At 53.6% G+C, this 14,892-nt stretch overlaps 2 protein-coding genes across 9 annotated transcripts in view; both read right to left on the bottom strand.

Annotated features, from left to right (window-relative positions):
* Window positions 1–906: 906 nt before the first annotated feature.
* On the bottom strand, window positions 907–6,900 carry Myorg (myogenesis regulating glycosidase (putative)). The gene is given in 3 exon segments (XM_028884025.2): window positions 907–3,018; window positions 3,021–3,463; window positions 6,804–6,900. Coding segments are annotated over 2 exon segments (2,148 nt in total). The 5' UTR covers window positions 3,409–3,463; window positions 6,804–6,900; the 3' UTR covers window positions 907–1,258.
* Window positions 6,901–8,750: 1,850 nt separating this feature from the next.
* C2H9orf24 (chromosome 2 C9orf24 homolog) overlaps window positions 8,751–14,892 on the bottom strand; it is a 14,454-nt gene continuing 8,312 nt past the window's right edge. Inside the window, exons 1-6 of one of the 8 annotated variants that reach the window (XM_037202520.1) lie at window positions 12,374–12,577; window positions 11,923–12,038; window positions 10,822–10,897; window positions 10,391–10,625; window positions 9,255–9,341; window positions 8,751–8,913 (exon numbers count right to left, since the gene is read on the bottom strand). In XM_037202520.1, the coding sequence (XP_037058415.1) occupies window positions 8,808–8,913; window positions 9,255–9,341; window positions 10,391–10,625; window positions 10,822–10,897; window positions 11,923–12,038; window positions 12,374–12,407 (654 nt within the window). In that variant the 5' untranslated portion in view covers window positions 12,408–12,577 and the 3' untranslated portion in view covers window positions 8,751–8,807. The other 7 variants (XM_028884023.2, XM_037202522.1, XM_037202523.1 and 4 more) reach the window with 7 other exon arrangements.

The raw sequence follows: 14,892 nt of genomic DNA on the forward strand, positions 1-14,892 counted from the left end.
CTCTTTTTTTTTTTTTTTGAGCTGGGGATCAAACCCAGGGCTTTGCGCTTGCTAGGCAAGTGCTCTACCACTGAGCTAAATCCCCAACCCGTGTTTTGAACTCTTAAACTGGGGCTGGCATTCTCCTAGGGAAACCATCTGGAAAGCACTCAACAATCAAAGCCTTGAGTTTGTTCCTGCATCCTCCTCCCTCTCGGATTATCCAGCCTCAGAGATATTCCGTTCGTTCTGTGGACTCAGAGATCCATGGTGGGCACCTCTTTCCTCCTCACCCCTCTCTCAGATACGAGTATGTGTACACATACACACATAGACACAAGTTCTTGAATTAAGGCATGAGTCTGGCCTGCATGGCCCTGCAAGTCTGCCCACTAGGCACTTCTGGCCCAGGGCTGGGTCCAAAGTTTAGTCCAGTATATATACAAATAGGTTAGTGCAGTGTTCTGAGTCTCTTCACAGAGACAATTAGTCCAGGCTGAGCCCAGCTCCCCTACTGCTTAGGAAGAGATCTTTTGCTTCCTTGTCAGCTGGACAAACCAAACATCTGTATCTTTCTTCCATCTGGGGCCAGGTCAATCACTGCTCAGGTGTGTGCTGGGAACTCAGGGCCTAGCTGCTGTCACCAAGAACGTATACTTTCTTTTCTTTTTTTGTTGTTTGTCGAGACATGATTTCTCTGTGTAGCTTTGGCTGTTCTGGAACTTGCTCTGTAGGCCAGGATGGCCTTGAACTCGGAGATCCACTTGCCTCTGCCTCCCAAGTGCTGGGAGTAAAGGTGTGTGCCACCATCGCCCAGCTAAAGGTACATTTTCTAATATGGTAGGAAACTATTTGGGAATTTGTGCAGAGAATCGGTTCCTCATCTCAGAGGATAAAGATGGCTACAAAGGCCAGGGGACAGAGAGGTTTCTCTGTGTGCTTTTAAAACCAGACTCTGTGTAACAGAAAGAACAGACCTTTGTCCTCTGAGTTCTCGGGCCTCCAACCCAGGGGAGGGGTTTCTGAAGACTGGAGTGAATGTCCGGGCCGGCGTGGGGGCTGTTAGGACTGTGCACTGGGACAGGGGGAGGTTGCTTCGGTACTTCTCCCAGGTCTCACCTACAGCTGTTGGCTGGAGCACTTTTACATCAGTGCCCACTTCCTAGGCGGAATAGAGGTGGTGACTTCCCGAGGGTGCACCATTCAGGTGTGGTAAAGGATTAAAAACCTGCATAAAGCCTGGGGTTAGGACTGTAGGATTCCTAGGTCTTGAAGTGGGTCAGGACGCCCAGGTGAAATAGGCGACCTCGTCCAGGTCGACAGGGTAATCCGTGAGCAGCACCGGCGTCTTGTCAAAAAGCTCACCCTTGTAGCTGCGCCACTTGCCGGCGGGCAGATAGACATCGCGCTCCTGCTTCCCAGGCTCCAGCACCGGCGCCACCAGCAGCGTATCCCCAATGAGGAACTGCGAGTCGATGCGGTGAGCCGTCTCATCCCCCGGTGCGATCCACCACAGGGGGCGCACGATGGGGTCGCCAGTGTCGGTGACCTCACCAGCGAGCTCGAGCAGCAGGGGCGCCACGAGCGAGGCGCGCAGAGCGGCGAACTTGTGTGCGATGGCTACCACTTCTGCGTCGTACTGCCAGGGCGGGATCGAAAACTGCATGGCGGGCATGAAGGCCGCCACCTCCAGCCAGCGCACGTAGAGCTCGCGCTCCGGCCCCGGCCCCTCTTGGCGGCCGGCTGTGCGCTCCGGCACCGCGTTGCCACCCACCATGTCCGGCAGGATGAACGGATAGCCCAGCATACTGACCGTGAGCACGGCGGGGATAAGAGAGCGCAGCCCCAGGTCGTAGCCCCATACCGAGTCGCGGTCCACCAGGCGGAAGAAGCAGGAGATGTTCTGTGACTGGTACCCGACGCGGACCTCGGCTAGCGAGAAGAAGGGCAACGCCATCTCGGTGTACCGCCGGCTCCACACACTGGGGTCGGAGAGAGGCCTGTAGGTGCTGAAGTCCCGGGGCAGGTAGCTGACCTCACCCGCGTCGAACTTAAAGGAGGCCACGTTGTAGCGTGAGCGCAGGCGCCGGAGGTGTCCCTGGAACCAGTCTCGGGCCTCCGGCCGCGTGAAGTCCAGTACCGCGCCGATGCCGTTCCACCAGCGCACCAGCGCCGGCAGCCGGCCCGTGGGCTCGCGCACGAACAGCTCACGCTCCACGCCCTCGCCGAAGCGCGACGAGTTGTAGTTGACAAACGGATGCACCCAAAGGGTGACGCGGAAGCCAGCCTCCCGCAGGCGGCGGAACATGTCAGTGGCATTGGGGAACTTGCCCTCGTCGAAATCGAAGTCGCCGTAGGCGGGTGTGTACATGTCATCGATTTCCAGGTGGCTGCTGTTGAAGCGGTGCTGGCGGATCTGCTGGGCGAACTGCAGCACCTTGTTCTGGTCCACGGTGCGCCCATACAGCGCCCACGTGGACCAAATGGGGTCTCGGAAGGCCTCTGATGCTGGTACCCGGGATGGCTTGTTGAAGTAACGCCGAACCATGTACTTGTGGATGGAGGTGACATCTGAGCCCACGCACACGCGATAGCTGAGCTCTGGCGCTGCGGTACCGCCAGCAGGTGGCTTGTAAGATGTGTCGTGGTAGCGTGCCTGTAGCCGCATCGAACGCTCGGTGCTGTTCCAGCCCAGGTGGAAGGGCACTGAATCATTGACTTTGATGGCGGCCGCGCGTGAAGACAGCCAGTAGCGCTCGAGGATGCCCCCGAATGCGGCGTCAGAAGAGTAGACGTCGCTCGTGACAAATGGCTGCGGCTCCTGATGGCCATCCAGGCGGATAGGCCAGTGCTGCGTCCTCATCTCTGCGCCGCCATACCAGTGCGCCGCCGCGTCTCCCAGAAACATGGCGTGCTCCACAGCACGCCCTGGTGTGGTTTCCTCCCAGCGCACGCGGTAGCACATGACGGTGTCCTTGGGTCGTACAGTCTGGATGAAGAAGTGCAACGGGCGCCCATCGGCCGTTCGGGAGCAGCCAGCAGGGCACCCTCCCGGCTGCAAGAGTCAAGGTCCAGCTCCCCCGAACGGAAGGCCAGGCGGAAGACTTGCTCACCCTTCTGGTTACGGATGGAGAAGCCGCCACGGTTCAGGTCCAGCAGCTCTGCACGCAGGCGTTCAGCTTTGCGTAGCGAGGCGCTGTAGTAGCACCAGGCCACAACCGCCGCCAGCACCAGCAGCAGTCCCAATAACGCCGAGCCCAGCAGAGGCCTCAGCTCTTTGGTGGGCTTGGGTTTGGCAGGTGAAAAGTTGTCAGGCAGGAAAGTGTACATGGTTGCGGCTGGGGTGACTTTGAGACTTTTAGCGCCTGTGTTGCTACTAGGTCGGTGTCGGGGGTAGGCCTGGCTCTTCTCTCGAAGGTTCTGGGGCATTAGTCCCCAGCTAGACCCACCACTCCAAGCCCATCTGAATCTGGCCTGCTGGAATCTGCAAAGGGAGAGAGAGAGAGAGAGAGAGAGAGAGAGAGAGAGAGAGAGAGAGAGAGAGAGAGAGAGAGAGAGAGAGAGAACACTGAGCTTTCTCTTCCACTGTTTCCACCGTTTCCGTTTCTGCCGCCTAGTAGAGGGGCCTAAGAGCTTGACAAGTGGCAAAGGCGGGGCTCTTGTCCAGGACAGTCAGTGTCTTACCCTCCTTTCTCTCAGGCCCTACTGCTTGCCAAATTGGTGAGAACTCTGTGAATGGAGAGAACCATGTGAATGAGAAAGTACGCCTCTGCCTTTTCCGGGTGGAAAAACAAACCCAGAGAATCGAGGCACTGTCCAGGATCACAGCCTAAGCAGCCAGCCCCTGAAGGAGGACTGAAGAAGCCCTGGCTAAGAAGAGGGCCTACTCTACCACATGTAAGGCCATGGTAAGAGAGGTCGAATGGTCCAGCCAATTCCCTGAGGCCCTTAACAGGGCAGTAAGCTTGCTTCTCGGTCTCCAGAGAGGTAAGGACAAGAGGAAAAGGGACAACTCAGTCATGGAATTTGATCTTGAGTCCAGCTAGATGGCTCTCTGGAAATTGAAGAAAGCACCCAAAGCCACATTTAGTCACAGAGACTGGTTTGGAGGAAGGGTAGGACCGGGGTCCAACATTAGGGCTCAGGCAGGAGCTGGGCAAAGGAACTTGCTTCTCTGATCTGCCCCTCTTTGCATACAAATTTTCCCTGGCTCCAAGCCACTAACCATCTAGCCCATTTCTTCTGCTCATCTTTCTTCTCTGCTCCCAGGAGAGAAGCTGTAAGCTGTGCAATCAAAGCTCAAGACACGATGTGGTTCCAGCGATGTCTCCATGCAGCGCAGAAAAGTGTCCCTGACTTTGTAATCCTCCGGCCCTAACCTCTGCATAGCTGGGATTACAATCATACATCACCACATCTGAGCTCAGCTCCTTTTCTGATTCCATCTCCAGCCAGGCCTATCTATCCCAAGACTACTAGGCTCATTCCCTAACCTAAACCCGCAAGTCCCCTGCCCTAAGATTCCAGCTGTCTAGCCTGATAACCTCTCCTCAGCCTATCAGCTCTTCAGGGAATAGATACCCACCACCACACATAAATGTTTACAGAAGGCATACTAAACATTGAAACACGTCTGCAGGAGAATGCAGGCTTGGGAGAAGGTTTGTCTCAACCTTCTGCTAAAGGCCACTAACTCTTCCTGTCTCAACCTTCAAGGGCAGAGTCCAACAAAGGAACACCAGCCACGTGCAAACACAGGCAGACACACTACCAGCCAGTGGGTTGCCCAACTTCCCAGCTGGGGGAGAGGAGAGAGACTGGCAGATGGTAATTAGTCGCTTCTCAGATGCCAGTGTCTATCTGTCTGTCCAAATGTCTATCTGTCTGTCTGTTTCCAGTGACTTCCAAGGTGAAAAACTGCTCAGACTCTCCTACTCGTCCAGCTCTCCCATGCAGAATCTGTCAAGAATGCCAGGTGCAGGGGCCGGAGAGTACAACTTCCAGAGGACCCAGGGTTCGAATCCTAACACCCACACCGCTGCTCACAACTGTCTGTAACTCCAGTCCCAGGGGATCCAGTGCCCTTTTCTGGCTTCTGCAGGCACCGGGTACATACATTCAGGCCAATACCCATACATATACAATAAAAATAAATGAATCTTAAAAAAAGAATGTCAGGTACAGATCAGAATTTTGATCCTAGAAGACAATAGTCAGCATCATTCTTTTCTTTTGTCTTTTTCTTCCTTCCTTCCTTCCTTTCTTCTTTCTTTCGTTTTTTTTTTTTTTTTTTTTCTTTTTTCTTTTTTCCAGACAGGGTTCCTCTGTGTAACAGCCCTGGCTGTCCTGGAACTCTCTTTGTAAACCAGGCTGGCCTCAGAGATCTGCCTGCCTCTGCCTCCCGAGTGCTGGGATTAAAGGCCTGCGCCACTGCCACCAGGCTGGCATTACCATTTTTATCCCTCCCCACACTTTACTCTCTCCAGTCACTGCCCGGCCCCAGTCTGGAACTGCCTCTTATTTCCTCTCCGCCTACACAATCTAGAGTTGCCCTAGCCTCTTGTAGGTAGCACTGTCTTTTGCTGACACTCTCACAAAGCGAAGTGGAACCCAAAGGCGACGGTAGGGCCCAAGCCTGACCGATTGTACACCTTCCATCATTCACTCGACAACCAAGGCTACGTTTTGGGCACTGAGGGATTAAGAGGAGAGGGTCTGGCTCTAAACAGGAAAGACTCCCGCAGCCTCAAAACTTAATATATAAATTGGCCTTATGACCTCTGGGGGCCTGAAAGGCTCACTTTGGTGGCTTCAAAAGCTCTTTCAACGCTTGGGTTCCGAGAACCAGTTTTTAGAATTACTAGGTTCTTTGATGAAGGACAGGCGCCCACGGATTTAAGCACCCACTTTGATGGGGTCTCAGTGTGTTCTTCCAAAGGAACCCGCAGCATCCAATACCAACAGCACCATGAGCTGTTGTGTCCCCTTCCAGACGGGAAAACAGGGCTTGTCAGCAGGCACCCAGACAAGGAAGTGCCCTGGGGTCCGAAATCCTGCCTCCACCTTCCATACCGAGGGATGGGCGTGGACCAGTGAGGCTTGTCTTTTCTAGGGCTGCTGCAGCTTCTGCTTGCCGCAGGCAGTTCAGGAAGATTTTAGGGGCGCGAAAGGGGCAATTTAATGGCATCTGGTATTGCAGCTGTCGGGGAGGAACTCTGTGCTCCAGCCTTAGTGGCGTTCAAGACCCCTGTAATCTGTCGCGTCTGCCTGCCACCTGGCCAAACACAGACTAAAGCGAGCGAGCAGGTGGGATCAGCCACCCCACCCCTAGGCTCAGCCTCAGCAGCCTCTTCCCGCTCGCTTCACCCTCAGCCTCAGCCTTGGCTGCCAACTCCTAGCCCACAGTTTAAGGGCAAGGGCCCAGCTCAGCCCAGCTGAGCCACTTAAGGCAGAGTCCTTTGTGGGACACGGTTGGGAGGGGAGTGGAAATGTCAAAGGCAATTCGATCCTGCCCATCTCCCTCCCCTGCTCAGGGACAGGAGCCACAGGATCAAGTGACTGCTCTCACGCAGCCCGGAATACTTCACACCCACCCTCGGCGCCACATCCCACACGGCCCAAAGGGGGCAGAGGAAGGTCAAGGGACCCATGGCCCGCTGGGAACCTCTGGCCTCAGGAGGGGCTCAGGTGTCCTCTACCACCCAGAGAAAGTTCAGGAACTGTGCTCCTCGGGCAGCGCAGCACCCCCGCAAGCCTCAGAGGCCTCCCGCTGGGCTCACTCACCGCAGTGACCCCTACACGGAAAAAGGGGAGAAGGGACCCACCGGTAGATTCTCTCTCCACGCCGGCAGAAGTTGAGCAGCCGCAGCCCCTGCGGGTGGCTGCCTGGCTGGGCACCGTGGAGCCCCTCCTGCGCCCCGCCCTCGGGCTACTCGGCCACGCCCAGCCGTCCAATGGGGCTTCAGACGTGGGACTCCAGCCCCGCCCCTGCGGCCCGGCCCCGCCGCCCGGCCCCGCCCCCACGGCCTCGGGACGCGCCCAGTGCTTAGCCGAGACTTTCTTCTCACCGCCCTGGCGCTGCCCTTTGGGCCAGCCTCCGGATTGGTGCCTCGTGGTTCCACCTCCTGCCTCAGGCGCCGCCCCGGCGATGAGAGCAGGCCATCGCTGGCCTGGCTCATCCCCAGGCCTTATGGGAGATGTAGTTCTGAAGGAAGGAGGCGTTGCTTACTGTTGGGGTTCTTGCAACTCAGACTAGATTTGCTATGTGTGTGAGAGCACCGCACGGTGAGGGCCAGAGGTAGCTGTGGTGGTTTGAATAAGCATGGCTCCCTCTTAGGCTCATCTGTCCTGGGCACGGTACTGTTTGAAAGGATTACAAGGATTAGAAGGCATGACCTTGTTGGGGTAGGCATGGCCTTGTTGGAGGAAGTGTATCGCTGGGAGTGGGATGTGAGGTTTCAGAAGCCCATTCCGGCTCAGAGTCTCTCTGACTGTTGACCAGGATGTAGACCTCTCAGCTCCTTCTCCAGCACCATGTCTGCCTGCTCCCCACAAGGATGATAATGGACTAAACCTCTGAAACTGTAAGCCAGCCTCCAGTTAAGTGCTTTCTTTTATAAGAGTTGCTGTGGTCATGGTGTCTCTTCACAGCAATAGAACAGTGGCTAAGAAGTCTTTGGGAATCCATTTCCTCTAGATGTGGGCAGCTAGATAATATAAAGAACTAACGCGGGGCTGGAAAGATGGTAAGCACATAAAGGCACTTGCCACCAAGCTAGCTGACCCAAGTTAGATCTCTGGAACCCACAGGGTGGAAGGAGAGAGCCGGCCCCCACAGGCTGGCCTCTCATCTCCACACGACACCGATAATAAGTGTAGAAACAGGTATGGCAATTCCGGGAGGACCTGCGCTCCCACCCCCCACTAATAACACCCCAGCCAAGCGCTCCACAGTGGGGGCTTGTAGACCTGGTCGGCCTGTCTTCTAAGCCTTCACTTCTCACAGGACCAGACTGGCAATGTACCTGTTTCTGCTCAGTGTTTTGAAATGTCCACTCTCTGACCTATAATGTGTAGCTCCTTCTCTTAGTGACAACTTTTAGTTAGAAACTCCTGTGCTGGCTGGGCATTGATGGCACACCTTTAATCCCAGCACTCAGGAGGCAGAGGCAGATGGGTCTCTGATAGTTGATAGTTCAAGACCAGTCTGGTCTATAGAGAGAGTTCCAGAATAGTTACACAGAGAAACCCTGTCTTGAAAAATTAAAAAAAAAAAAAAAAAAAAAAAAAAAAAAAAAAAGCCTGAGCTGCAGAGATGGGTGTGCTATGCACCCTTTCCCTTTCCCCTAGAGCAAGTGGTGGTGCAAGAGAAGATTCCAGAACACCCCACCCACTGCTCCCTTGTAGGGCAGAGAAACAGATCTGTTACAATTTGAAGTTTCTTGATCATGAGTCTTTCCAAAATTCCGTTCTGTAGCGCTTAGACCGGGTAGGGGAGGGTGGCAAAGGTGTCTGAGCAGAGAGCATTTGGGAGGTTGGAATGGAAACCTGGGATCTGAGCTGTGAGAGGAATCTATGTTTATGAGCATATTGGGGAAAATGTTGGTTAGAGGTCTTCAAGTCCACAGATCTGCATGGTTAGCCGGACTCAGGCTCTGCGGTGATGGGGAGGAAGGACATCAGCTGGGTTACTGCTGTATCAGGAGGGCAGTTAGTCCTGAAATGATTGGAGCGGTTCACATCCAGATTTTTCCACACAAGGACACGGGAAGCAGTTTTTGTGGTGGAGAGTTTATTGCTCCACCCACTTCCTTGGCCTGGCCAAAGCTTTACCAGGAATGGTAGAGAGGATAGGACTCAGACACAAACTCAGGATGGACAACATAGTTGTTTCTCTGGGGACCACCGGTTTTCTTGAAGTGGCTTGTGTCCCATCTGCAAGAAGAGATGAGCCTGACTCCAGTTCTCAATATTAACCTCATCTCAACATTTTCCCGCTGACACTGACCACACACTGACCTCAGGTTCTACTGCTGAATTTCTGATACCCGAGACATAACTCCCCAGCCTTGACTTCTTAACCTTTATATAAAACTCTGAACCCAATTCCCTTGACTCTAAGTCCACTGCCAACTCAAGCCCTTGTTGAGGTCTTCTGGTCTCTGGCAACCATTGACTTCCCCACGGCACTAGCGCCCCCTGGCGTTAACTCCCTGTCTGAGCGCCCCAACAGGTATTTCCCACCCCCAACTTGTCTCTCCTGGCGCCAAACTTACCTAAGGTTGGGAAATGGGTAGTATGATAGCGGGGGAGTTGTAACAGCACATAGCATTCCGGGTCGGTGACCGTAGGGCGAGACACTCCTAGTGAAGGAAGAAACAGCAGGGAGAGATCGGGCTTTTTGATACCCTCATATCGCAATATTCCAGACCAAGAACCTGGATACAGTATCAATTCTATGGGCCCTTCTTGGCCCTTCATAAACCCACTACAGCAGGGCCTCTGAGAAGGTTCCAGGAAGTCCCCTCCGCACCAAGGCCTGGTTTTTGCTGCCAGGAATCTGGAGAGGATCAGATACAGCCTTTGAGGATCCAGCATGCCCCCCACCCCACCCCCGTTCCGTGAGACAGCGATTTCTTCAACTCAGGGAAGCAGGTAAGGTTCCCAGGCCTTCTGGAGACTCAGACACTTTCCCACACCCACACACCCCTTCTGAGGGAAAAGATTTCAATCTTTGACAATGAATCAGCCCTGAGGAAGGGTAGGAGATCATCATAGGATTAGGGACAGGGTTGAGGACCTTCTGCACAGCTCTAAACAGTCACAGACTTGAAAGCCCCCCTCCCCCCCTCCATGCGAATTGTGTGCCGTGGCTGGATGCAGGCTGGGTACTGTGCTCCTCTGTGCCCTCAAGGAAGCCATGGACCCTGTAGGAAAGCAGTAACCACCTCCTTTCCCCCCAACAATGATCCTGCCCATTGCTGATGATGCTCCTAGGCCCGGGCTAGAACCTCCGTCTCCAGACCCAGGGGTCCAATAACCGTGAATGTGAGAAAAGGTGGCGACTGATGTGAGGGCTTTGGAATCCTCTTAAACTGTTTTTTTTTTTTTTTTTTTTTTTTTTTTTTTCCAGGATCTCCAGAATACAAACACTTGTCAGGTCGACCTTGAGCACGGTTGGAAGGGACAGGACTGAGGACTTGGGAGTAACCTTCACGCTGCTTCTCTGCCTTAGCTGCTCGCTTGTGCCTTGGGGCCCTGTAAGCAGGCAGAAGCCTATAGGGACCTGGCGTGGAAACAACAGAGCCAGAATGAGGCAGGATGCGGGCCTGCAGGCGTCTAGGGCGGGACCCTAGCGGGCGGGGCTCATTGGTGGGTGGAGCCCGGCCAAGGCGGGCGGATCCCTGCGAACCTTACAGTCGGCTCCTCGGAACACAAAGGCCGCAGGCGGCGTTCTGGGCCGGTGTCCCCGGTGGTGCAGTAGTCCATCCCGCGCAGACAGTAGTGGCGGCCCGAGCAAGGGCTCTCATAGCCCTGGAATGGCAGGCGGCCCGGCAGAGGGTCCACGCACCCGCAGCGGGGCGCAATCTGGGGCAGAGTCCGGTTCCGGGACAGCGAGTTCAGCATGTTCACCACTACGTCGCGCTCTGAGCCCCGAGTCCAGGACACCCAAAGACAGCGCCAGAGGGATGGGGAAAAAAGCGGGATCAGAGCCCGAGGCAGAGACAAAAACAGGGACAGACACAATTACACTCTCTCTAGGTTCCCCAGATCCCCATCCTGCCCTCTGGCTTCCTCCTTGGCGCTCAGTAATCCTCTTCCCCTGCCCAGCCCGCCGTTTACCGTAGGCGTTGAGGCGTTCCGGTTTAGGAGGGTACTCCAACGGCATTCCTCGTACTACTGTCTCCATCCCGGCATCCTGGAAGCGGCACACGTGCTACCTTAAGCTCTGACATGAGATAGTTGCTCCTTTTGGGGGGTGGGGGGAAGGGAGGGGAGGGGAGGGGAGAAGCTGTCTTCCTTGAATACCCAGACCGTCTGTCTCCAGGTGGTGCAGTTTCCCTTCCTCAGCAGCTCCCCTATTCTCCTGGGTTGTTTGGAGCTGTTGCTGGGCAACGCATTTGCTCCGCCGACGCGGGCAAGGTGAAGGTGAGGATGCCAGAACCCGCGGGAGGGGTGGGTGGTAAAGGCGTTTTTTTAGGTCTGGGACTCTGACAGCGCTACGTTAGCATTTACCTATACGCTATCTGTATCTGCGCGTCTCTAATGTGGGGAGGGGGCTCTGGTTAATATTGCCTGTTCATCAGAATCTCTTGGCGGCGGGGGCGGGGGCGGGGCGGGGGGTTGCGGTGGTGGATCGGATTCTGGAGAAAGTTCTATTTCAAAAGGGTTCAGTCAGCTATCAGCTTCCAGCTAGGCTCGGCCGCTCTGGATTTCAGTCGGCCTCACACGCCTGGAGAAAGGCCTGGGCCTCACGGAGACTCCCTATCCTTCGAAGTCTCCCGCACTCACTTTGCGCTTGAGCAGTCTCCTTCTTCTCCTTGCCCGGGCTCCCGTCATAAAGGGGCCGGGGAAGGCGGGCCAGGGAGGACCTAGCTCGTTACTGAGTCAAAGGCAGCCCTGGTGTCACAGTAGCTAGACCAGACGGGGCAGCACTACTTGGCAAGCTTCCAAACGGTCGAGGAGTGCACACTAACCATGACACCACCAAGCTGGGTCAGAGACTGGAACCCGGGGCTCTATCCCAGGCCAATTCCTGGCCTCCATTGTCAGCTAAAAAATGAAAACAAAACAAAACAAAACAAAACAAAACAAAACAAAAAGCAGCCCTACCTTTATAGATGGGGAAGAGTGAACGCAGTGTGGAGACGTGTGTGTGTGTGTGTGTGTGTGTGTGTGTGTGTGTGTGTGTCCCAGACCTCAGGTGGGCGGCACAGCAGGTACCTTAGGCAGTCGGGGAAGACAGGTGGTATACTTGTTCCAGTAGCTGTTGTAAGGTGGTCCTGTCCTCCATGAGTTGTAACGGTCATTATCCAGGTAGCTTGTACAGCATTTGTCCTCTTCAGCATAGGGGTGGAGACGTCAGAGAGGATTACTTCTCAGTCCATCCAGAGCCTGGGACCTTCTCAATGTCTCTTCTCTGATCTCTATCACCAAGCTGACCCTCACTGACCCCAGTTCCCAAGTCCAGATGTGCAGATCCCCCACCATTCACTCCTTCGTTTTGGAGACAGGATCTTACTATGTAAGTCTGGAATTCTATGTAGCCCAGGCTAGCCTCAGTCTGTCTATCCTCCTACCTCACCTTCTCTAGTGCTGGGACTACAGGCCTGGAACACCATACCCTTGTCTGCCACCCTTGTTTTCTGCCATCGAGCCGCAGGTCATGTCTCACCTAAGCGACGCTTTCGACCAAGGTTTGGGTACATTGTGCTAGCCGCTTTCACCTGGTCCGCACTGTCTTTGAATCAGCCAGCCTGGAAATGGGGCCGCCCTCTCTAGCATAGCCCGGTCCCAAGGTCTGCCTACTCAACCTTAAAATGGCTTGAATTTCTTCCCTCTTCCTCTATGAGCTCACTCCTTTATCCCTGTCGCCTTCACCAGGAGACAGAAATAATGTCATGGTTAGCAGGATATACTCTATGGTTCAGTGCCTGGCTTCAGATTTCAGCACTGCAGGGGGAAGAGTATAGGATTTGTTGTGACGTCTAGATGAGTTCATCTATACAAAAGTTTTAGAAAAATGCTGAACGCGGTGGCCCATACCTGTAATTCCAGCAGGTTGAGGCAGGAGAATTGCTTTGAGTTCAAGGCCATCCTGGACTATATGATGATATCTTGATTAAGGACACCAACACAAACCAACCAACCAAACAAACAAACAAACAGCCCCGACATTCCCAGTCCTGAGGAGGTGGAGGCAAGAGGATCAAGAGTTTAAGGTCCTCTTTGGCTACAAATTGAGTTCAAGGCCAGCTCTAGACTACAGGAGACCCTGTCTAAAGAAGAGGAGTGGGGGACGGGGAGGAGGAGAAAAGGGAAAGAATGCTTGGCATACAGAAGCTATTATGATTAGTCTACGGGTCTACTTGCTCCATCTTTGAAATTCTACAACCCAACATCAACATAGAGGCTATGATACTTTTCCGAAAGTGAAATTCAAACAAGATACTGTTCTAGTTCAAAACCTTTAAGTATGCCGGGCGGTGGTGGCGCACGCCTTTAATCCCAGCACTTGGGAGGCAGAGCCAGGCGGATCTCTGTGAGTTCGAGGCCAGCCTGGGCTACCAAGTGAGCTCCAGGAAAGGCGCAAAGCTACACAGAGAAACCCTGTCTCGAAAAATCAAAAAAAAAAAAAAAACCTTTAAGTACTGCTTCATCTTTTAACCGTGTCCTACAAAGTCCTCTCTGGTCTACTCCCCCAAAGTCTGAAGGACAGAGACAGGATGAATGAGAACTCTGGCCTGATGGTGCATTCCTGCAATCCCAGCATTTGTGGGGCTTAGGTTGGAAGCCCACAAAGGGTTCAAGACCAGCCTGGGTGATATTGTGTATTTTAGGCTAGCCTGGGCTACAGAAAGATCTAATGAGTAAAGGCATTTGCTACCAAGTCTGACAATCTGAGTTCAATCCCGAGACTCATATGGTAGAAGGAGAAAAGTGGTTCCACAAAGTTGTCCTCTGACCTCCACATATGGGCTATGATATGGGCTTGCCCCCGCCCCCCCCATATAAACACATACAAAACTGATAAATGTAACAAAAATACTTAAAAGACTGGGCATGGTGACACAGCTCTTAACCTTAGCACTCAGGAGACAGACAGCCTGGTCTACATATCCAGTTGTGCACTAGCCACGGGTACATAAGAACCAAACCAAACCCTACAAAATCATAAAAGAAGCCCAAGAAAAACAGCTTCCTGATGGGAGGGGAGAAGTGTTAAATTCGCTGTTCAAAGCTGGGGGATTTGGCCACTAAGTTTGAGATGTTTGAATTGAACATTGCTCAAAGTACAAGATTGTGGGATGCTAGCGAGAGGTCAACAAGGCCGGAAAGATTTGCGATAATAGTAACTAAACCCACGGGACTGGGGAGATAGCTCAGCAGTTACAAGCCCTGGCTGTTCTTCCAGAGGACCTGGGTTCAATTCCCAGCACCCATATGACAGTTCACACCTGTCATTAACTCCAGTTCTAGGGGATCCAACACAGAAACAGATGTACATGCAGGCAAAACACCAATGGTCAGAAAACAAAAACAAGTAAATCAAAAAAAGCCACGAGGACCTGGCAGTGGTGGCACACACCTTTAATCCCAGCACTCAGGAGGCAGAGCCAGGCAGATCTCTGTGAGTTCGAGGCCAGCCTGGACTACAGAGCGAGATCCAGGACAGGCACCAAAACTACACAGAAAACAAAAACGAAAACAAAAAGCCACACATGGGATACATAAAATGGCCAGAGATGGTGGCTCCCGTTTCCACACCGAGTTACTAAAGAAAGGGAAGCTGAGGGAGGAGGTTATTTCAGGGAGTGGCCAGAAGAGTGAAACCCAGGGCTTGTCTCAGAGGCCAACCACGTAGCGTTCCCACGGGTGTGATAATCTCACGCACAAGTGTAATTTCAGTGTCCCAGGCTCTCAACGTTAACTGGGAACTATCAGTTAATTCAACAGATACTTATGAAGGAAAGTGCCGATGAAGCCCCATGACGGAGAGGGCACAACTGTCACGAAGACGGCGTTCCGTCCTTCCTTAATGGGTAGGGAGACAGATCATAAACGTGTGGCCAAAGAAGAAAGGTGATTTTTTTTCATAAACAATATGAGTCTAGACTATGTCTCTGTGAAAGAGAAGAACAAGAGATCACATTTTAGGTGGAAAGAAAATGCCCCAGGCTGTAGAGGGGCTGA

This window comes from Peromyscus leucopus, chromosome 2, assembly GCF_004664715.2.
Source record: "Peromyscus leucopus breed LL Stock chromosome 2, UCI_PerLeu_2.1, whole genome shotgun sequence".
NCBI classification, from domain to species: Eukaryota; Metazoa; Chordata; class Mammalia; order Rodentia; family Cricetidae; genus Peromyscus; species Peromyscus leucopus.